The sequence below is a fragment of the Elaeis guineensis genome, chromosome 2, assembly GCF_000442705.2.
Source record: "Elaeis guineensis isolate ETL-2024a chromosome 2, EG11, whole genome shotgun sequence".
Lineage (NCBI taxonomy): Eukaryota > Viridiplantae > Streptophyta > Magnoliopsida > Arecales > Arecaceae > Elaeis > Elaeis guineensis.
The window spans coordinates 98868164-98891194 of NC_025994.2; the positions used below are offsets into that span (position 1 = coordinate 98868164).

The following is a 23031-nucleotide window of genomic DNA, read 5'->3' on the forward strand; positions in this document are numbered from 1 at the left end:
GAACTCTCTCGTTCATCAGACCGCATCGCCACGAAGCAATGATTCCTTCCGCGCGAAAGGTACAACCCCTACGCTTGGGCCCAGACCATGCATCTGGTTCAAAGTCAATGTTCGGGTCGTCGCAGAACAAACAAAAGTTTGAATAGGTCCAACGCGATGACGCGGCCCAATGGTCACCTTATCCCCTAATTTATCCTTTGATAAAGTACTACAGCCTTAAACTTCAGAAGAATGAAAAGCCGTGTGAGTCTGTTGACCTTTTCTTCGAAATGGTGCTGTTTGGGAAGATGGGCTGGCTACCTGCAGCTCTGTTCTCTCTCTTCTTAATCTTTTCTTCTCATTTCTCTCCCTCCATTGTAGGTGACACCCTAACCCCAGCTCGATCACTCACCGATGGCCAAGAGTTGATCTCAGTTGGGAAAAAAATTGTTTTAGGTTTTTTCAGCCCCATCAAAACTAATAATCGTTACGTCGGCATATGGTACAAGATCTCGCCTTCTACCATCGTGTGGGTTGTCAATCGCCGACAACCAATCTCCGAGCGCAATGGCAGCCTATCGATCACCGCCAATGGGACTCTCATCATCACCGACCATAATTCTAAAACCATCTGGTCCTCGGGCTCGTTGGGCCTCGCCAATCCAGTTGCGCAACTCTTAGACGACGGCAATTTCATCGTTAAAGAAGCTAATGTTTCCGGGAGCTTTGCATGGCAGAGCTTCGACTACCCTTCCGACACTCTGCTCCCCGGGATGAAATTGGGGTGGAACCTAACGAGTGGCCTCAATCGAAACCTCACATCATGGATCAGTCCTAGCGACCCAGCGCCAGGCCCCTACACCATGGCTGTGGATCTCCATGGCGACCCCCAGATGATTTTGTGGGAAGGCTCAGACTGGCTGTGGCGAGGCGGGCCATGGAACGGGAAAATCTTTAGTGGCATCCCGGATATGTTGCGCTATAATATCTTCATACTGGCCTTTGTCATGAAGAATGACGAGGTCTTCTACATGTACAACACCACCAGCACGTCGTTCATCGTAAGGGTTACCGTGAACTACACTGGTGTTGTCCAACGCCTTGTCTGGATTGATGACAGCCAAATGTGGAGCATCTACATGTCTGAGCCAAAGGACCAATGCGAGCATATGACACAGTGTGGGGCTTATGGGATCTGTAATATGGACGACTCACCAATATGTAGTTGCTTGCAGGGGTTTAAGCCTAGGTCGCCAACAAATTGGAACCTTAGAGATGAAAAAGATGGGTGTGCTAGGATGACGGAGCTGGACTGTCGGAGCAGGACTGATGGGTTTGTGACGATAAAGGAGGTAAAGCTGCCGGACACATCCAGGTCGACGATGGACAGGAGCATGGGACTGGATGAGTGTAGGGCTACTTGCTTGAGAAATTGTTCATGCACGGCCTATGCTAGTGCTGATGTGAATGGGACCGGCTGCATAATTTGGACAACGGAGCTCACTGATATTAGAGTGTATTCCTTTGGTGGACAGGATCTCTATGTCCGACTAGCAGCAGCTGATCTAGGTATGTACTGTTTTATTTATTGAGGTCAGCAAATGCACACTAAAAAGATTTATTACATTGGATCAGCGCAAGCTGGAAATTGGCAGATGTCTGCATCGTCGGTTCCGATGCTGGTGTCGAATTCGATGCTGTGCCAGTTTATACTGGTTCAAGGGTGGACTTGTACCGTCAATAGGGTGTATGTAGCCGAGTTTGTATTGTTTGGTGTCAGTCGGGTTTTGCACATTTGTTAGCTATAGCAGACACACCGATAGGTGCTAACTCGGACGCCGACCTTTTGACTTTAGTGGTTGGGACTTGAAATGGGCTGGGCCCACTTCTCTTTCCGACTCCATCTCAATTTCTCTTTTTCTTTTTCTGTAGCTTATCCCTAGAAGCTTTTGAAAATAATTCCAGCAAGAGCCCGGCCTTAGCACAAACTCAGATCTGACCGGAACATGATTGGGCTGGCCCAAATAATCCATTAAGGCTGAAAACTGAGCTAGTTCAAACCCACTTGAAGTTTAATCTTTCATTTTGTAGCTTCACTTTTTTTGATGGAATGCTATATGTTTACGTTAGCAACCATCTGACGAATTTTTCCAGAATAATGATCAAGCTAGTTAAGCCACAAAATAGGCTCAGACTGGTTTACTTATTAGACGGACCACTGGACCAGCCCAGTAGTAACTAGCCCCATTACTTCCTTGTGTTTAAACAATTCAAGATCAAACAAGGGGTGCATGTTATCCGCCGCATTTATGCCCTGAGATTTGGATTGGTGGACTGAACTTGGACCATGTGATAATTTCTTGTCGGACTGAATGACTATTCATTGAGGATGATAGCCTTGAATTTTGGCTCCATTTCGGGCCTTTTTGAAAATTGGACTCAAGTTGGGCCTAGCCACTCAAGTTTTGTTTGAAAAATAAACGGCTTCTATATTTAAGCCCAAATATGATTTGAGCTCTTTTAAGCCTTGCCCATAGCCAACCTGCAGTCGGCCTGGCTCGATGGGCCTCACTTGGCTAGACCTATTTCCAGCCCTATTTGTAGTAGGGTATGAATCATGTCTTCCCTTGCATGGATTGCAGATGGACTAGGTCCTGTTTTTGCCCATGAACAGCTAAACATGTTCCAAAATATATGATTGCTCGAATGAATTTTTTATATTTCATAGTTTTACACTAAGACTCTTACAGTAGCATTTTTATTTATTTATATTTTTAAAACAATCACGTTTCCCATTTAAATCCTAATAGAAACTCTTTTTCTTACGTTACACACAGCGCTTATTATACCCATAGAATAATCCTACATCCAAGTATACATGGTAGGACTGGAAGCGGGTCCTGGCTACCCATAGGCACGTCGGGCTGGAATGCCTTCCGAATGGACCACAGGCTAGGCTTGAGTAAATTCTGACCAAGTTCGGAGTTAGATTTAGAGTCCTAGACATTTTGGGCCACGAAGACTCATCTGAAAGGAACCTTTAAGTAGGGTCGCTCAAAACACGATGCTTTAGCCTCAAATTATAAGTTTCAGTCTTGTCCCCATTTAAAAGTTTTGTAAAAATCCCAAACTCAAACCAAATAATTGATAATTTGGTCTCACCCATTTCAAACTCAGGCTAAGTCGAGCAACCAATATTCATTCCAATTTATATGTGGGACTTATTGATGCTCTAAAAACAAAAAATGTTCCTGAAGAACCAAAACGGAAAACAAAGAAAGGCTTATCATGCACTTATATGACGGTCCTAATGTTTCAGGTCCAGGATCAGATCACTCACATTCACGTACCATAGCTGGGATTGTGGTGGGCTTTGTTGTGGGGATTCTACTGTTTGTTTCGGTGGGTATTTGCACTTGGATAAAGAGGAGAAGAGCAGGTAAAATTAGTCCACCTCATAATATGTAACCATAACATCATGAGTGGTGATTACTTATAATTTGTGATTACTGCAAAGCTTCCTCAGGTGCCATTCCCTTCGCTGGTCACCGCAACAACAAATGCAAGGAACGCAAGGACTGGGAGCTTCCTTTATTTGATTTGGGGACAATCATTGCAGCGACCAACAATTTCTCAATCAAAAACAAGCTTGGAGAAGGTGGCTTCGGCCCCGTGTACCAGGTATTTTCTTAGTTTACTAACTGAGCTTAGTACGATGTCACTTTGTAGGTCCCAGTCGATGTAGGGTGCTAATCGGCACTCTGAATACAATGTTGCGTTCAGGGCTTTTGAATGCTTGATATTGCCTCTAGATTTAGTACTCTTTTAAGTAGAGCAATGCTGAATGCGGTGAATTCAGGGAAAGCTTGGGGAGGAACAAGAAATAGCCGTGAAGAGGCTTTCAAAGACTTCAGCGCAGGGCATTGATGAATTCATGAATGAAGTGATGCTGATTGCCAAGCTTCAGCATCGAAATCTAGTTCGGCTTCTAGGTTGCTGCACTCAGGGAGAGGAAAGGATGCTGGTATATGAATACATGCCTAATAAAAGCTTGGACACCTTCCTATTTGGTTTGTTAATCTTCTGCCCTCTTCTTTGTCTCTGTCTCCTGTCCTTTATTAAATTAAGAAAATCACAGTATAATTATACCTTGTAATATTTAGTTCAAGAGTTCAAGAAAATATTTTGCTCAATAAATACCAACCTTTGCCTTGAATCAATAACTCACTTTTGCTGGTAAAATGGAAGATTACTGGAAATCAAGACACTATAGTTGGGCACACTCATATGAAAATGAACTTTTAAGTAGGGTCACTCAAAACGACACGTTCTAAACTAAAATTAAAAGGTCTGAGTCATGACAATTAGAGTGTGGCTGGCCTTGTGGAGGTAGCCAACTTCATGGAGCTTAAGTATGTCATATTATTCTTCTGAATCTACTGCCATATTGTAATCAATCTTTGAAGAAAAGTAAATGCCAGGTTTTAACTCTAACTAGCATATTTTCCTTTCAAAAAAAAAGAAAAGAAAAGAAAACTCTAAGTAGTATATTTGTTAGAATTTGTTTTACTCACAAGCTAAACGGGTGTGTAAGCTTGATTTATTTGCTACCAATTTTTAAAAAAAAAATCAAACTGAGGTGGATAGATATTTCATTTCTTTATTATTGATGCAAGCAAGGCTAACATAAAGCAAACATTGGGCAGATAAAGATAAAGCTGCATTATTGGATTGGCAAACCCGCTACAACATTATTGAAGGAATTGCTCAGGGTCTTCTCTATCTACACCGAGACTCTAGACTTAGAATTATTCATAGGGATCTCAAAGCTAGCAACATTCTTCTTGATGAAGATATGAATCCTAAAATATCAGACTTTGGCTTGGCAAGAATATTTAGAGGGGATGAGACGACACTAAATACTCAAAGAGTTGTGGGGACATAGTAAGTATTATTTACCTTTCATTATTGAGATATTTATTCTTCAGAAAAAAATTGTAACCACCTTAATGATAAATGCAGTGGATACATGTCTCCTGAGTATGCCATGGATGGTGTCTTCTCAGTGAAATCTGATGTTTTTAGCTTTGGTGTCTTAGTACTTGAAATCATTAGTGGCAAGAAGAATAGAGGGGTTTCCATATCCGAGCATGAAGGAAACCTTCTAGCACATGTAAGATTGGGAAAAGAACAGTAAATCCTATTCATATATTCCTATTTTTTTCCTTTAAATCATGATAGCGATGTAATATTTTTTTCAGGCATGGAGTTTATTGATGGAAGGTAATGGCTTGAAACTAGTAGATGGATCAATCAGTAATTCAATTTCCATGGTGGTAGTCTTGAACTGTTTAAAGGTTGGCTTATTGTGCGTTCAAGAACATCCAAAAGACAGACCGACAATGTCCTCTGTGGTACTGATGTTGGGCAGCAAAAATGCATCCTTGCCAGATCCAAAACATCCTGGCTTTTTTCCAACAAGAGCATCCTCTGAAGTCGAGTCATCAAAAAGCAAGAAAGAATTGGATAGTATAAATAAATTATCAGTTACAATAGTAGAAGGTCGTTGACTATTAGACGGAGGTCGTAAAGTTTCTCATACCAGAAACAAACTATGAAAGTTCTCGGTCTTTCAATGACTATGCATTACTTTGTCGGAACAACTTCGTCGTCCTCAACTATCTTAAGTCCTGTATCTCAGGTGTTGTATCACAAATCAGTGGTCCATTTTTGGCAGTTTGCTATATTTAGGGCTTGTTTGGATATTTCAACCCAAAATCTCATAGAATTCATGGGTTGGATCGAGACAACTAGATAAGGTAGACTGCATTAAGCCTATATTTGTAAGAATCCAAAGAATTATTAGAGTGGTACTTCTTTGGGTATTTATAAAAATAAGCCTAATCTTGCCCAATTTAATTGGTTGTGTTGATTCAACCCACGAATCCCATGAGATTTTGGGCCTATACATCTAAACAGGCTTTGAGTGTGTTGAGTATGTTTTGAGTTTACAAGTTTAAAAGATTGAATTTAAATTGACTTTAGGCATCAGTGTAAGTTTAAATTGACTTATGACACTAATTATATGATTATTATAGAAATATCAGTTTGAATCTAAATCAGCTTATTTATATATATCTTTTGTAATCCCATGGGAAGAGAGCAATTAAGTATCCAAAAGATTAGGTGTATTGGGGGCCTCAGGTTTGTGAGGAAATGTTATAGTCTATTATCTTTATTTCTTATTATAATGAAGCTTTTGCATCTTTTTTGCCCATGCACATGGGTTAATAAACTAAACCATATAAAAATTATGTGCTCTTATTCTTCTCTTTTTCTTCCGCTTTTCTCTTTTTCCTTCTTATTTCGTTATTCTACTTGCCTGTTTACCACATGATTTGGATAATTTTTTATTAATAATGGAAAAAAAAAGCTAAGAATACAAAGTATCATTCAGCCAAAAGATGGCAGGACAATAAATCGTCTAAATTTTAAAAGAAGAAGTGCTCAAATAGAGACTGTTGACCTTGAAAGGCTATGGGCCCATTGTAAAATGCAACACGGTAGCAACTTTCTTCCCCGATGATAAAAGTAGCGACTTTGAGATCTTGAGCAAGTTGGCATAGCTTATTAATTTCCAAATGGGGACAGTTTTCATTGGAACCGGGGAATTCCAGCAAAGTTACAATCTTGAAATTTGATATCTTGTAGCTATCTCATCTAAATCCTGGAAAGCCTACTGGTCATATTGTAGTTTGAAGTTTGAACATTGAGTCCACCTTTGCTGTCATTCCAGCAAAGCTGCTGTCTAAACTACAAAAGATGACTACATGAGCCCCCATCAACTTGGTCCAAGCCCAGTTGGGGAACTATTAGTTTGAACATTTGAGTCCAGCAGCTACCTACGATCCTCAATTGTCGTGATACGCTGATGCTCTCTAGTCCCCATTATTGAAAAAATAAGCATCAAGAAATAAAAATTTATCTAAGAGACTTCTAAACACCAAGGGGGTTGGTTGGAGGGAGTGGGGGTCTGAAATCGGAATCGGAATGGGTGACTCTCATTCCAACCGTTTGATTGGGAGGAGTCTCATTCCGATTCCGGGATAGAATGGGAATGGCTCAATCTATATAGAACTCAATTCCTACTCTCCTCTATGGATTCAATTTTTTATTCCGACTTTGATTCCGATTTCGATTCCGGTTACGAACCAAACGCTTCGGGGGATTTGGCCATTCTGATTTCGATTCCAAATCATTCCGATTCCCATTCCTATTTTGATTCCGACTGCGAACCAAACACCCCCAAGTGTAGTTGGAAGAGCTTCATCGCTGCAAGATCAGATGTTATCTGCTGTCCAATTTGTTCAATGTCGAAATGATGGACCTTGATTAGCTGGTCATAGTATACCATGCGTTGCATGACAGTGGACCACCGTTAATCCATGTATCATGAACTTTCCAAAATTTATTGGTTGCACCAGGTCCACTAGCTCAATGATGGACTAGTCCAACCGCAAAACAATATGCACATACACTACCATGTTTCCTCCTCTATCTTTCCGTCCCGAGCTATGTTTGATTTCTTACTTTGAACAAACATCACATCTATGGGCTGCTGCAAGAGGTTCTCTGGAAATGCAATGTAAGGGCCCGAACCATTGATTGGCCCAAAAGACACCACAGCCCTAAAATTTCCTCCATGTAAGTTTTAAAGCATGGGAAAAAAACTGGAAAAAAAAAAAAAAAGATGGAAAGAATCAGAATCCTTGAAGGAGTCCAACTTCTTCTCCGATTCTGGTGGATGGAGGGAATCAGCACTCCATTTCACTTTATTAAACTTGGAATTTGGCTATAAAAATCTATCTTCAACCCCTCCCTTTCCATCAATCCAACCCCGAGATCTCATCAAAGTTGAGGTAAAGACTTTTGATCTTTTTTTCTCCTCTTTTATGGTGCGAATGCTACCACTACCGACTAGATTGGAGTGATCAGTCATCAGATTTCATGATAGATGGGCATCCTCTATTTATTCTTTTTTGCCGCATCGATCATTATTGTTGAATATGGGCCATGCTTAGATGGCCATGGGCCAGAGTCATTGGATCTACTAGCATTGGACCTAGCCGCCAGTACTGAGGATCGTCATAATAGGGGGTGGTCTGTCTTAAAGCCTTCTACTTTCTCTATTTTTTCAAGAAGAGAAGACATAAAAGAGAGAGAGATAAGAGAAAGTTAATAAGAAAAAACTCTCTTTCCTCTCTCTTCCCTTTCTTCTCATCAACACCTTTTTCTATCAACAATTTAAGAAACCAACCATGGGTCATGATATCTCTAGATTTGGATTGGCCCTAGGAGGGGTCTCAGACCGTGTTGTGTGATCAGATTTCTGGGCTAATATTGTATTTATCTGAATTTGTATAATCTTCATTAGAGATCTTGAATGTTTATAATGCATATCTTTGAGGTCAAATTGGCTCTATAGGTGAGCAATTTTCGGGATAAGATAGTATTATGTCAAATTCTCTATCTCCAAATTGGTAAACCAAGGAGCAAGTCGATATTCACCATATTTGGGTCTATCATCAAGAAAGATAAGGATTTTTTGATACAATCACCTACATTATTATGAAAAATTTTATTTATAATTATACCTATACGATTGTTATATATATATATATATATATATATATATATATATATATATCAACTCGTGTATCATATTGATGGATTGATGTTGTATGGTTCATGATTAATTGGTGTTTAGTTATATATATTAGATTGAATAAGAAAAAAATCATGATTTAATATAATTGATAGGATGTAGGTGGCTTAGACTGGGATGTAGCATTGTATTTGGCCTATCACGGGCTGAAGTATAGTTGTAGTTAGTTTAATACTAGAAGAACAAACATTAATTACATAATTGTGAGAGTGAAAAAAAGAGGAGCATGTGGATCAGTTAGCCATATGTGAAATATGACATATCAGCCATGGATTGAGATATGATTTATGGTTGCCAGTCATGGATAGAAGTATGGTGTGTATTTGGCTTGCCACAGACTGGAGCATAGTTGTGACTAGTCCAGTGCTAAAATCAAATTAAGATAATAAACCGTATCGACTGAATGATATCTGCACTAGTCGGCATATGTGAAATATAATACTTGTGATGTCAGCTGCAAGTTGAGATGTGATTGCATACCGGCTACGGATGGAAATATGATGTATGTTTGGCCTACTGTGGGCCGAAGCATGAGTGGATCTAATCTAATTTAAGAGTGATAATATGGTCATGATCCAACATGTTAATCATATAATGAAAAGTAATTTCATTAGAATATTGTTGAATCAAATTATTGCTTATAAATCACATATATCTCAAGTTTTTTGTATGCTGATATGTATGCAACTGAGTAGTTATATGATTAGACTTGATATATATATATATTGGCATGGCTTATATGTTTGTTTTATAGCATACGTATTGATATGTTGAGCATTATTGAAATTATTGATGCATGAATTTTACTACTCCCTTATTGACTAAATATTAACTTAAAGATATTTCATATTCATGCTGGTGTGCATGTGAAAGATTTTTAGTGAGTTGTAAAGCTCACAATCTCTTTTTCTTTCAGAGTTGCAGGTTGCATAGCATCGATTGAATTAGACGTAGAGTTTCGAGTGATGAAGTTAATAGTTAATTAGTTAGTTGATCTTCTGATACCAAATAAATATTCAATTTTGTGGACCTTATTCAGTGATGATGGATTGGTTTGGGTTTGATAGATGTAATTGAATTTTTATAATTCTTTCCGTATCCTTGTAGATTTGCTTATTATTTAGACTTTGTATGATTTCTATGACATTGTTTTAGGATTCGTATGGCCCATACCCATACTCGCTCCATAGTAAAAATTCCATGCTCATATCTGCGTTGGGTTGAGTCTGGTCAAATTAGGTAGATATGCGGGTCTCAGGTTGGATATATAAGAGGGTTTGATCAGATCGGATCAGATTAGATCGGGTGTATGTAAATAATATAAAATTATTATAATTTTAAATGATGGATATATATTAAGGTTACATTGGGTAGGATTTGGGTTGGGATATATCATCATTCATTTATAATTTTAAATGATGGATATATATTAAAATTATATCAAGTAGGATTTGGATTGGGATATATCATCATCCGTATCCAATCTAAATCTACTTTGGAATTTTTTCTAGAACCTACATTCATGCCGGGTTCTAATCGGATTGGATAAAATCTATCTCATTTAGATCAGATCAGATTGGATATCCGATAGGTTGGCTAAAATTGCTACCCCCATGTCAATCATAGTATAGATGAGATGATTAAGTATTCTTCTGAGCTAGAAGGTGGCAGGCTATCTCACCTTTTATTACATAAAATGACACGAGAAAAAAAAAACTGAAAGAATAAGAAGCAATAAAAGGGATAAAACAGAGGAGGAGAAATCTCTGGCCCAGCCCAAGAAAACTCACCCAACGAAACAGAAGGCCCAATCCCGCGATACAAAAACCTGTAGCCCAACTTGACGTACTGTCCCGTCCAATCAATTTCTCGAGGCTCCAGCAAAAAGCTAGCCTGCCCAGCACAATTGCATTCAAAATTCGAATAGGAAGAGTACTCCATCCAGAAGAAGAATCCTCCCCCAATTTATTGAATTAAAAGCATATTACGAAGGTCAAGAGCAGAATGTATAGAGAATAATAGAAGAAAAAGATGGACAGCAAGGTCAAAAAAAAATTACATCGGTGCTTGGATCAAGGATGACCAGCCGGCAAGATGGCTTTCAAGCTGAAATGAATGGAGAACCTTTAGAGGAACGGAGTGAACAGATCGATATTTTCTTCCTGAGAAAAATTCACCTATTCCTCTCCTGCCACGCATGCCAAAGAATCGCCATCACAAGTTGCCATGGATTATAGCTAGAACCACATAACCTGAACTCACCGACCATCCTTTCTTGGCAATGGCAATCACCTCTCCTATGTGAAGCCAGTCCTTCAATGCCAACCAAACAAATACTTTGATTTTCTTAAGCACTGCCGCTTTCCATGTGACACTACTGTAAGGACAAAATAGACCAACGCTGCTAAGAAATTTGTAATAGGAATCCACAGTAAAAGATCCACTCTGTAAAGTGGGCCAACAGGTCATGCAGGCTGTCAGGCTGGGTCATTTGATACTGAGCAAGAGGACCCATCTTAATGTTCTAATCGAGATTTCTCCAACGTCACTGAGAGGCTATTGAAACATCGACTTTAATAGCTCTAGAAAACATATTATTAAACAAGAGACATAAAGAAAAGAGGCTAATCTAAACATAGTCCGAAAATCCAACATGATTGCATTTTTCAATCAAAAACCTGTGAATGCTAAAATGTTGTGAGATCCTTGTCGAATGCGCCGATAGTTTCCATGCCTGCTTATCAAACAAACAAAGGTTCATATTCCTAATATTGTTGATTCTAAGACCTTCTTCCTTTGAGCGGCAAACGCTATCCCAACTCATCAGACAATGAAATCCGCTAACATTGTATTTTCATTTCTAAATAAAAACTCTTCTTATCTCATCAATTCTATTGACCGCCCCCATCTCAAGAGTTTGAAGATGAACATTAGGTAGGAAGAGAATGCTTACAGAATAAAGTGGATAAGAGTGACTCTACCTCTCCTAGAAAGCAGTCTCCTTTTCTATGCTATAAGTCTAGCATTCATCTTCTCCACCAGTGGCATCCAACATTATTTCAGAATCTTCATATCTTACAGGGGCAAACCAATATATATGAAGGGAAAGAGCTGGTTGTAATATATTAGAACCACTATAACCATATAGCAATTAATTGAACGATGAACCATGGAACTACACCTTTTTGAATAGGATCATGAGAACCCCAATCGATAAATTGAGCCATTGGATGTGTTGGTGCATATAATCCGAACTTGTCATCCAGCCACATGGCAACAGCAGAATTATTTGAATCATACATATTCTTCTAGGTCAAGTCGGCTAATTATCGATCTGTTTCAACTTTCAATTCATCATTTTGTCGATCTAACTTGATCAGAACTGATTTTTGTATAATGCTCACCTCAGCTTGTTACTGATCTACAGTGAATTACATCGATCAAAAGCCGATATGACCCTAAGACACAGATGGCATATAATACTCAGTTCAACTAATTGCTGACTTACATCAAATCACATCAGTCAGGTACCGATGTAGCCCTAAAACATAGATAGTTATCTTGCAATTGTCATCTAGGTCTATATCAGCTGTCTTTTAGCTATACTACAGCTAATCACCATGTGGGCAAACAATCCACAATCTTTATACAGTTGGCTATTCTATTATGACAAACTAATAGCTTAACAAACTCTCCTAACGGCTTGAGCAAGTCTCCTCTATATAAAGAGGAATAGGGTATCCTTCATAAGGTAAGTTAGAACTCATAGAGCTGAGACTCTGCTGAATCATTTTTAGCTCCTCCACTGAAGAGAGCAAGAGTCATTATTCTACTCTTCAAGATCCTTCTTTTTGTCTTTTTATTTTGCTATTTCCATTATCTGTTCTTAAGGCCTCAACTAATTTAAGCATCGAAGGATCCTAAACTAGAGGGTACCTCACTGATCGTGGGACTTCTTTTGTAGGATTTCCTTTAGACTTCATCAAATTTTCCTCGGGAGTGTTCCAACTTGATCCTGGATCGATTTCGTCATCTATCCTTTGGAGCTTTGCAGCAATAGGATGCAATCTATATCCTTTAAATTGCTCACACACACATATGTGTGTGTGTGTGTGTGTGTATATATATATATATATATATATATATATATATATATATATATATATATAGATTTTTGGTGTATAGGCAATTTAAAGATAATATATTATATCTAATAGCTTGGATCATTGATATGAGATTTCTATCGTCTGATATATAGCACAACGGATTAGAGTAGAGAACCATTTGAGCACAGCCAAGTCTCTCTCTCTCTCTCTCTCTCTTTCTCTCCATACATACATACATACATACATAATGGAATTTTTATTCCATATAGCTTCTACTATTTGATTCAAAGCAGATTTTAAAAAAAATGAAAGAAAAGGAGAGACAAATCTAGTCTATCTATTTTTAGGAGAGGATTTTTTTATGGAAATAAGCTTGAATCATTTGCATCTTTGGATTCAAGATCTATCCATCATTTTGGATTTATTTGATTTGGTGTAAATGCACTTATTAGGAGCTTACTTAACTGAAGTGGTCCTGCCTTCCTCAACATTGATCCATTTCATTCAAACTAGTTGTTATTAGACTTCTCATTTTTTCTTGTGCAGTTTCTTCATTACATTTTTACTTTCTCTTCTATGATTTATAAACACGATGGTGGCCCAACCTCTCCATGCATCCTACTTGGACTCATCTGGCGAGTGCAGTTCAGGGAGATGATCATTTCAAGGCATGGAGCAGGCCTCCGCACTAAAGTTTGTGGAGGGATGAATATTATACCTTTTGCATGAAAGAAGCATTCATCTTCCTTCACATGAATCCACCATCTGAATGCATAATAGTTGGATCAAAATATGTGCAGATGGATGAATGAAATACTTCCGCTTGCTTTGAGATCTGTGTCTAGCGTGATCTAATAGTTGATGTCGTGAAAAAAAAGACCAACTATCCTTTTGTTCGAAAGATACAACCTAAACACAAATGGATAAAATGCTTAAAATAAAAGAAAAATTCTTCATCTATAATTTTCATTGAAATTGTGACTTGAGTTGGCCCGGCAGTTGGGATCCAAAGTCCGAATCCATGATGGGGTGTTTCTTGGAGACGAGAAATAGAGGTGAAAATATGTGGCCCTTTAATTTATTAAATTTATTTTAATTCATTATGGATTGGACCAAATTATTTATTTAATAAAATGATCAAATTTGTTATTTAATTTTTAATCTATGCGGATTAAATCTAGATTGCAGATGTTGGATCAGTCCTACACCACCCATTATCCTACCAACCGTTACGAGATGCCACATTTATTATCGGGAGATCCGTTCCTCACTCATGACCCGTCAAATCTAAGCGACAGAACGACACATAACCCATTTGTGACTGTGCCCCCACCCACAACCAGCCTAATTATGATAATCACCGACGGACACTCATTTATTACAGGTTAGTTAGTCGGATTGGTTGGCATGACAGCAGCAAATAAACCTTAATCCCACTGATACAATCCCATACCATAATTTCCTAGTCCGGGTTTTAGAAATTCCAAATGATCACAACGTTTTTAAGCTTAAAATTCAAAACAACCTATAGACGAAAGAATAAAAGGAAAGAAGACAGGGTACCTTACTATCTACCAAGTGCGTCCGATTCAGTATTGGGGATTGTTGTGATTCCCCATGACATACCGTCCAACTTAATTTTGCAACAAAACAGCGGGGCTACCCTTTTATATTTGCGGCCCCTGGGCGAAGTCTGAAAGCCCAAAATGGGATTTGCATGGTGGAGGTACACTGCTCATCCAATCTCCCCGTCCATGCTACTAGGACTAAGGTGACCGGCCCGGCTAGGAAGAACTGGCCTCTAGGTCTAAATCATGCTTCGTTTCCAAGATTCTTGATCCAACTTACATGTAAGTCCTATGTATTCATAACCATTCCGTCATACATGGACGACCATAATTGATCAATTGGTCCTATCCAGTACCATACCGAAGTAGAGATGATTCACACTGCCCCTCTGGAGCTTCACAATAATTGGTGTCAAGGCAAAGCTAAGTAGCATGTATGGTATGGGCATGATGCTTGGAACACAGTTCAAAATTTCCATCATTTGCAGGGTATACAATCAAACTGGTTAAATCGTAAATTTGATTCGAACCGCTAATTTTACTTTAATTTGGATTGGATTTATTTCAAATTTTATTTGGTTTTGATTTAACAATTTCCAAAATTAAAAACTAGTATAATTTTGGTTTAATTTTTGAAAAATCTGATTTAAACTGAACCAATCTATATATATATATATATATATATATATATATATATATATATATATATATATATATATATATATATATATATATCTCCATATGTGTGCATGCGTGCGTGTGCAATATTGGAGTCTTATCCATAAACTATTCATCTAGCCTATTCCTTAAGCTACTCATTTAGCATGATTAGAACTTAAAACAGGTTGTAGCCAATTCATCTATCCCATAAACTATTTATTTGATAGACACTCAATAGCCCATAATCGATTCAAGCTGATTTGTTTTAAAGATTAATTTTACATTGATCTGAACCGAACCATGGATATTTTTGATATGCAACCATTTAGCTTGCGTGATCAAAGATCACTTTCTCGGTAAATGACCAAGAGGCTGGCATACTTCTATACAAGAAATTATTAGGTAGATTCATAGGACACAGGTAAAGTCAATAAAAGCCACAAATATCAGCTGATTTTTTAATAATGACTAACTATAATTTAATAAAAAATATTAATGACTTGAAAGTTTTTCTTGGTCATGAGTTGAAAGGCTGGACCATGTTTTGAAAATTATTAATGACTTGAAAGTTTTTCTTGGTCATGAGTTGAAAGGCTGGGCCATGTTTTGAATAAAAAAAAAAAAATGGAGTCCATCGTATTCTGAATTAAATCATAGCTGAGAAGATAGGAAAAGATGGGATCCACTTAGGAGTGGAGTCCATCGCGGGGAAAAAGCTTTCTCACTCATTTGGAAGTCTTTCGGTGGGCCCACTATCACGGTGGATCTCATGTTTTTACCTCTTCACACGTACAGTCAGTGGAGATCTTATTAAAATATAGTAGATTTTATTTTTTTAATTAAAAATATGGTTCATCTCTTCATCTCGGATCCAATAAAAAATTTCGAATCATTAATGATTCTCTTAATTATTAATAAAAAATAAATTAATAAGCAACACTTTTATTGGTTTTGTCTATGTCCTAAAACGAGTTTATCTAATAATTCTCCTTCTGCGCAAGATATTATCGGGTGCCTTGCGTGCGCGCCACCAACGACGGCAGCACAAATGCAAGTGGCCCTTGACCGAGAGAACCGACGTCTGACTTCTGGACACACGACAACCATTAACTTCCATGTATTGTTGGTTGTTTTGCGCAATATAATGCAAACAGCAAAACTATCTTTCTTTAAGCCAATAGCGATGTAGAAACGTCATTTAAGAATTGACAAACAGGTTCGGGTTGTATCTTTCCGACGAAAGAATGGTTGATATACTTTCGCGATACTGTCCATTTGATTGCACTCCATGCGGATCTCAAAGCACTCCGAACTCTCTTATTCATCAGACAGCATGGCTCTTGAAGCGAAGATTCCATGATCCACCATTGGATTCGCACAAAGGAAGGTGAATTCTTCTTAGCTAAAGATACAACCCCTATGCTTGGGCCCAGACTATGCACCTAGTCCAAAGTCACACCTCAGCAACCCATTATCTCTTTGATGATAAGTCAACGTGCAAATAAAGAAGATTGAGAGATAAATTATGATTTTGATTCTTGAATTAAGATAGATTTTTTTAAAAAAAATTTAAAATATAAAAAATTAAAATTTAGCTTCTAAACCATCTGAACAATTTTAATATTATTTTTAGATATGATTCTTATGATTTTCTCTCATCAAAAGCCCCATGTAGCAACCACTGATACTTATATGAAGTAACGTTATGTTAGGATTTGACGCCTCGAGATTTGGTCTATAATGAACCCACAGTGAGGTCCGCAACGATGAACAGAGTCCAACGAGCCTAAGATCAGTCTAAATGGAGATCGGATAAAAAAGATACGCTCGATAGAAGATGGCACAGCTTACAGAGTGGCGGAGGCCGGCAGAGACCGACGGATGGAGCAGGCACACACGACGATGTGCGGGACAGCCGCGAGCGCATGGCCCAGCATGCAGACATGCGGGCGTGCATGATGCATGGCCCAGGCCTGGGCGGGCACGCGCAGGCAAGGACCAACGGTTCATATGATTTTCCCACACGGTTCACATGCGGTGCAAGGACCAACGGTCCATGGGGAACCATGTGGATCGGGCAGGCATTGCCCCTGAGTTTCTTATGGTCCACATGGACTGGAATATGGTTTCATAAGTGTTTCTTGCAACTCATGGGGTTTCGATGGACCGGAGACTCCAGTTTTGCACGATCGAATGGCTTGGAGCATTGCCAATCTTGATATGATGGCTAAGAAAATTGTTTGGTGCTGTTAGGAAGCCTGATTTGCTTTGGAATCAGGATTGAGCTCGATCGGAGGCTATAAATAGGCCTGTGGCAAAATAGTGGCTGTGTTGCACAGGTTCCTTTGGTTGTTCGGCAGAAGACCCACAGTAGCAGCAGATCAAGAGGCACCGACAAAGAGCAGAAGCAGGGTGCTTCAAATAGATTGTTAGGCAGCAGACAGCGGTTGCTTTAGGAGTTTAAGGAGGTCTTTCTAGAAAGAGAGTTTTTGCAAGGGAGAGCTTCTTGTGAGGAAGAGATTGAGTGTACAAGAGTTGAGGGTGTAATCTCCTCTTATAATTTTCTCTTTTTCATAGTGAAGCTTGTATGTCCCGTGGAGGCGAGCCTTTTAGCTAATCCACGTATTTGATTGTATTTCTATTTTATTTTTTTTTTCTTCCTGCTACGATACGTGGTATCGAAAAGATCCTGTGGAGGTAGTGTCCTGACCAGATATCCCTAACAAGTGATATCAGAGCGAAGCGATACCAAGACACAGATTGCAGCAGTTGTGAGCAAGATTGAAGATGGAGAAGATAGACTCAATAAAGATGAAGATCAACAGATTTAATGGAAAGAGCAATTTCTCCTTGTGATAGGTAAGGATGAAGGACATGCTCATCCAGCAAGGGTTGATCGTTGCTCTCTTGTATAAGGAGAAGCCGACTGCCATAGAGATGTAGGATTAGAGGTGGCTCTAGATGCAAGTGGTAAGTACGATCCATTTGTACCTAGTGAATGAGGTGGTGATCTATGTGCTTGGTGAGATTTCTCCGACGATACTATAGTCGAAGCTTAAGGAGTTGTATATGACAAAATTTCTCACCAACGCTCTCTTCCTCTGGAGGTAGTTCTTGTTGAGATTTCATGGTTCCATACATACAAAAATTTTTCAAAATAAGTACGTAGTAAAAATTAAAAAATTCAAATTAAATCTAATTTAAGTATACATGAGATCAAATTTAAAAATCATAAAATAAGATCTACATATGTGAGATAGGATTTAGATATAGAAATCAAATAGAAAAGAATAAATAGAAAAGATCTAATCTTCATACCTTGATGTGGGTCGATCTACACCACGAATCGATGATTGTAGATATCTTCCGAAGGTCCCTTAAAATCGCACAAACGTCCGACCTCTACGGATATCCATATAAGACCTCGATTTGATCAGAAGCTTTTTGATCTCATCGGGGTGCTAGTTTTCTTACAGAAATCGTATCTTGATAGTTAAAATTTTTTTTTTCTCTCAAGACCCTCTTAAAGAGAAAGAAGAGAATAGGAGGATGAAGATCTCTACACTAGAGATCATGAGAAGAATACTTTCTTCTTTTTCTTCTTAAAAATCAATGTACAAAATCTCTATGCTAGAGATTGAAGAATTATGTCCAATTCTTAGACAAAGGAGAGAGAAAAATCCATGTTCAAACTTGGACAAAAGAGGGAGAAAGAAGATCCTAACAACCAATAACCAACCTTTGGTTGTTGGTAAGAAAGAACATGGATTTTTGCCATCGCTAATAGGGGTATTAGTGATGGCATTATTGATGATAATTTTTCTATTGTGAATAATTATTTTATCAATAACTATTAGCGACGGTATTTTTGCCATTGCTAATAGTAGTTTTAGCAACAATGAAAATGGTATTAGAGAAGGATTATTAGCGATGGCACTATTAGCGACAGAATTTACTATCATAAAAAAAATTATTTATTAAAATTATTAGCAACGATGAAAAGAGTATTAGCGATGGCATTGCCGTCTCTAATAATTAGCGACGACACTATTAGCGACGCTATACACCATCATAAAAAATATTTTTTTTTTATTTATCAAAATTATTAGCAATGGTAAGAAGAGTTTTAGCGACGACATATGCCATCGGTAATGCTGAACGTAGAATATAATTTTTTTTCTATTTTTTTTGAATATGATATAATTTTAAAATTTAAAATCTATCTTCACTATTTATTATTTAAATAATTATCATTAGAGTATCATCACAAAAAATCATCTTGATCTGATAGTCTTAGTTATGTCGATCAATAAGATTTGATTTTGACTGTCATGAACGATCGCATGATGATCTGATAGATAGAGACCACCGATGGATTCAAAAATTTATAATGATAATCTCAGTAATATTCATAGCATAATATTAAAATTTTACTTTAATCAGACATCATTATCATGGTCAATTTAAAATGGGATGATTTTAGTTGTTAAATAAAAAATGAGTAATCAAAAGGCTAAACGGTATTCGATTATAAGATAATCTTTTAGATAAATGATCTTTATTACTACTTTGATCATTTGTACAGTGGTGATCATAAAATTCAAATTATGTATATATGAACGATCCAAAACTATATGTCTTTTGATGCTTATTCTTAAAATCTTTATGTGATTATACTTGTGCTTTTGTAAGATCTGCTTAACATGGATGGTTTATATGTGCACGATTTAGATTTTATGATCATCACTATACAAATAATTAAAGTAATAGTAAAGATTATTTATCTAAAAAATTATCTTAATCGGATGTTGTTTGGCCTTTAATTTGATCACTCATTTTTTATTTAATGATCAAAATCATCTCATGCTAAATTGAATATGACAATGATGTCCGATCGAAATGAAATTTTGATGGTATGCTACAAATATTATCGAGATCATCTTTGTAAATTTTTAAATCTATCAGTGATTTCTATCTATCAAATCATCATACGATCATTTGGAACCATAAAAATTAAATTTTATTAATTGACATAGCTAGGGCTACTGAATCGAGATGATTTTTTGTAATGATAATCTAACGATAATTATTTAGATAATGAATGATGAAGATGGGACCATTATTCTAAAATTATACTATATTTAGAGAAAAATAAAAAAAATATATATTCTGCCTCTATATTAGTGGTTGCATAACAAAATTATTACATTGCTATACTTCTATCACGGTGGTTGCACAACCACTGTCATATATTATATAGCAGCAGTTTATATATTACTATGATTAAAATAGATTTTAAAATATTATATTATAAATTTTAAAAAAATTTATAACTATTAGCGATGGCATTAGAGACAAAAATATCATCACTAATAGTATTAGCGACGACATTAGCGATGGAAAATATCATCGCTAATAGTTTATCCAAACAAATAAAAAAAAATTCCCTCCCCTGCATGACCTCATTTTCTTCTGTGTGCCCTCCCACCACCCCTCGTTTTCCCCCACCCCCTCTTTCCCCTGCCTCCGCCTCCTCGAGCCCCTAGCTGTGAGCACCCAGCCGCCTCTCGCCTCCCTAAGCCCCCAGTTGTGAGCATTCGATCGCCTCTCTGAGCCCCAGGCTGCCTCCCGACTCTCCGAGCCCCTGATCGTGAGCCGTCGGCTGCCTCCCACCTCTCCAAGCCCCCAATCGCCTCCCTGAGCCCTCGACCTACCTCCCTAAATCTCCGACTACCTGCCACCTCCTCGAGCTCTTGACCGTGAGCCCCCGACTGCCTCTCACCTCCCCAATCCCCAACCCATCTCTCCGAGCCATCGATCACCTCCACCTCCCTGAGCCCTCGACCGCCAACACCCGATTGCCTCCCACCTCCTTGAGCCCCTAGCTATGAGCCTCCAGCCGCCTCCCACCTCCTCGAGCTCCCAACCGCCTCCTGCATCCTCGAGCCCTTGACCGCGAGCACCCAGCCACCTCCCCAAGCCCACAGCCGCCTCCTCAAGACCCCGACCGCCCTCGCCTCCCCGAGCCCTCAACCGCAAGCCCTCGATTGCCTTCCACCTCCCTAAGCCCCCAACTGCCTCCCATCTCCCCGAGCCCCCAGCCGCCTCCCGCCTCCCTGAGCCTCTAGTCGCAAGCCCCTAGCCTCCTCTCACCTCCTCGATTCCTCGATCACCTCTCGCCTCCCAGAGACTGTCGGCCCAACCCCACAGCCCCTGCCCCACTGACCCCAGCCTCTTGACCCTGCCACCCCTAGCCTCGCCACCCCGACCTCGCTAGCCTGCTGCCTGACCCTGCTGCCCTTGCCCCACCGACCCGACCCCTCGGTACCGACCCACGCTGCCTTCCCGTAGCCCCATCCCTATGCCCTCGTCTCTGCGGTCATGTCCCTGAGCCGGGATCCCATCCCCGAGCTAGCATCTCGTCTGTGCGGCTGCTGTGTGCCTTAAAGAACCTGACAAATCCATGGTTATCAGCTGCAGTGTAGATCCACCCATGCTTAGGTATAGAGATCTGATCTCAACTTCATAGTAGATATGATCTATATTGTGTATACGATCTATGTTTTCGATTTTAGATTCAGATTATGCATGTTATGTAAAGTCATAAGATCCTTACTTAGGTTGTTTTTACATTAGATCTAGTGTATGCTATATTGAAATGTTTAATTTAGATTCATTCTACTGCGTTAAGATTCAAAAAAAAATTTGAATTACATGCACAAAACTACCTACAAGCTTTCAGTGGTATCAGAACCAGATTGTTGACATGAACATAAATGCATGAATCTGATATCTAATAAATTAAAAATAAAATTGATTTGATTTATTGATGTTTCATGCATTACTATCAAGATATGATTTTATTTACATGCATATATGATATGTATGATGTAGTTTATTTTTTGAGCAGTCTAGTACTCCTTAAAATCCATGATAAAGGCCATCATACTATAGAGAACTATGGTGGAAGGAGTGCCTGCATGAATTGAGAGGAAGAACCGCAAAAATAAAGCTTATATGATCTGTAACTTTGAAATTTTTGTGGTTGGTATGCCTGCCGAGTCGACTCGATATTTTGTTAGAGATGGGCTACATAGCCTTAGGCAGTCCTACTCAAGCATTTTGATTTTCAGTCACCATTAGACCAGAGATCCTATCAGGATCACTGGATGTGGGTTGATGTATGGAAGGCCTTCTATGACTAGTGGAGTAACAAAGAGTACTCCAGTAGGTGGCAGAGGGCCTGACAGAATTGGACCGTCCAGCAAGATCCGATCAAGCACACGGATGGCTCCGTCGACACACATGTTGTGGTCGATAGACTGATAAAAAATCTATACCAAAACTATTCACTAGAACTATAAAAACTTTTTTATGTATGCTTTAATTAATTTAATTTAATTTTATTACTTATTGTAGACACGGCAATTAGGTCATCCAGTAGGTCAGCTATGGTTATGGGAGGGCATATACTAGTCTAGGAGGACTGGTGATTACTTAGATTCTAAATTGTGATAGATCACGGCAAGAATTTTAAATGATATTTATTAAGTTGTTATAGAATCTGATATGTATATTAGAACTAATGTATTTCTAAACTATGTAGGTGGATTACATGGAGTATGTCGTTTCGTAGCATGGTGATGATCCATTTACTTAGCTCCTTCTTGACCTTGAGGGATGGCTTAGGGTTACTGGAGGGGTGAGTAGGAGCCGGATCATAGGAGTCGGCCACAGCTTCGATCCTCTAATGGCTCGATACTCTTCAATGTCGTCACAGGCTCCGACAACCTAGACTTGGAGCGATCAGTATGTGGAGGAGATCGTGCAAAGGCTTTTGAGCCAGCGATCTCAGAGCTTCCAAGATGCCATCAAGTATACGGTCGTGAAGATTCTTCGAGATGCATAGTTGTATGACCAGCTGAGCTCATTATCCCAACCATCACATCAGATAATTCTATTAGTAAGCTGTTTTACTTGTTTTAAATTTTTT

The 23031-nt window shown here is 38.7% G+C and overlaps 1 protein-coding gene across 1 annotated transcript; it reads left to right on the forward strand.

The window, feature by feature from the left end:
• The first annotated feature begins 269 nt into the window (after positions 1-269).
• On the forward strand, positions 270-5674 carry LOC105049888 (G-type lectin S-receptor-like serine/threonine-protein kinase At4g27290). The gene is made up of 7 exons (XM_029266630.2): positions 270-1548; positions 3299-3418; positions 3506-3660; positions 3839-4049; positions 4686-4923; positions 5002-5152; positions 5241-5674. Exons 1-7 carry the CDS (start codon positions 270-272, stop codon positions 5547-5549), a joined length of 2463 nt encoding a protein of 820 aa, XP_029122463.2. The 3' UTR covers positions 5550-5674.
• The last annotated feature ends 17357 nt before the right edge of the window (positions 5675-23031 follow it).

Excerpts from the sequence above, each read along its gene's own strand:
- LOC105049888 (XM_029266630.2), top strand. The coding sequence starts at position 270 with ATGGTGCTGTTTGGGAAGATGGGCTGGCTACCTGCAGCTCTGTTCTCT. Across the intron at positions 3,419-3,505 it reads GATAAAGAGGAGAAGAGCAG|GTGCCATTCCCTTCGCTGGT; the intron begins GTAAAATTAGTC and ends AAGCTTCCTCAG. Across the intron at positions 3,661-3,838 it reads GCTTCGGCCCCGTGTACCAG|GGAAAGCTTGGGGAGGAACA; the intron begins GTATTTTCTTAG and ends CGGTGAATTCAG.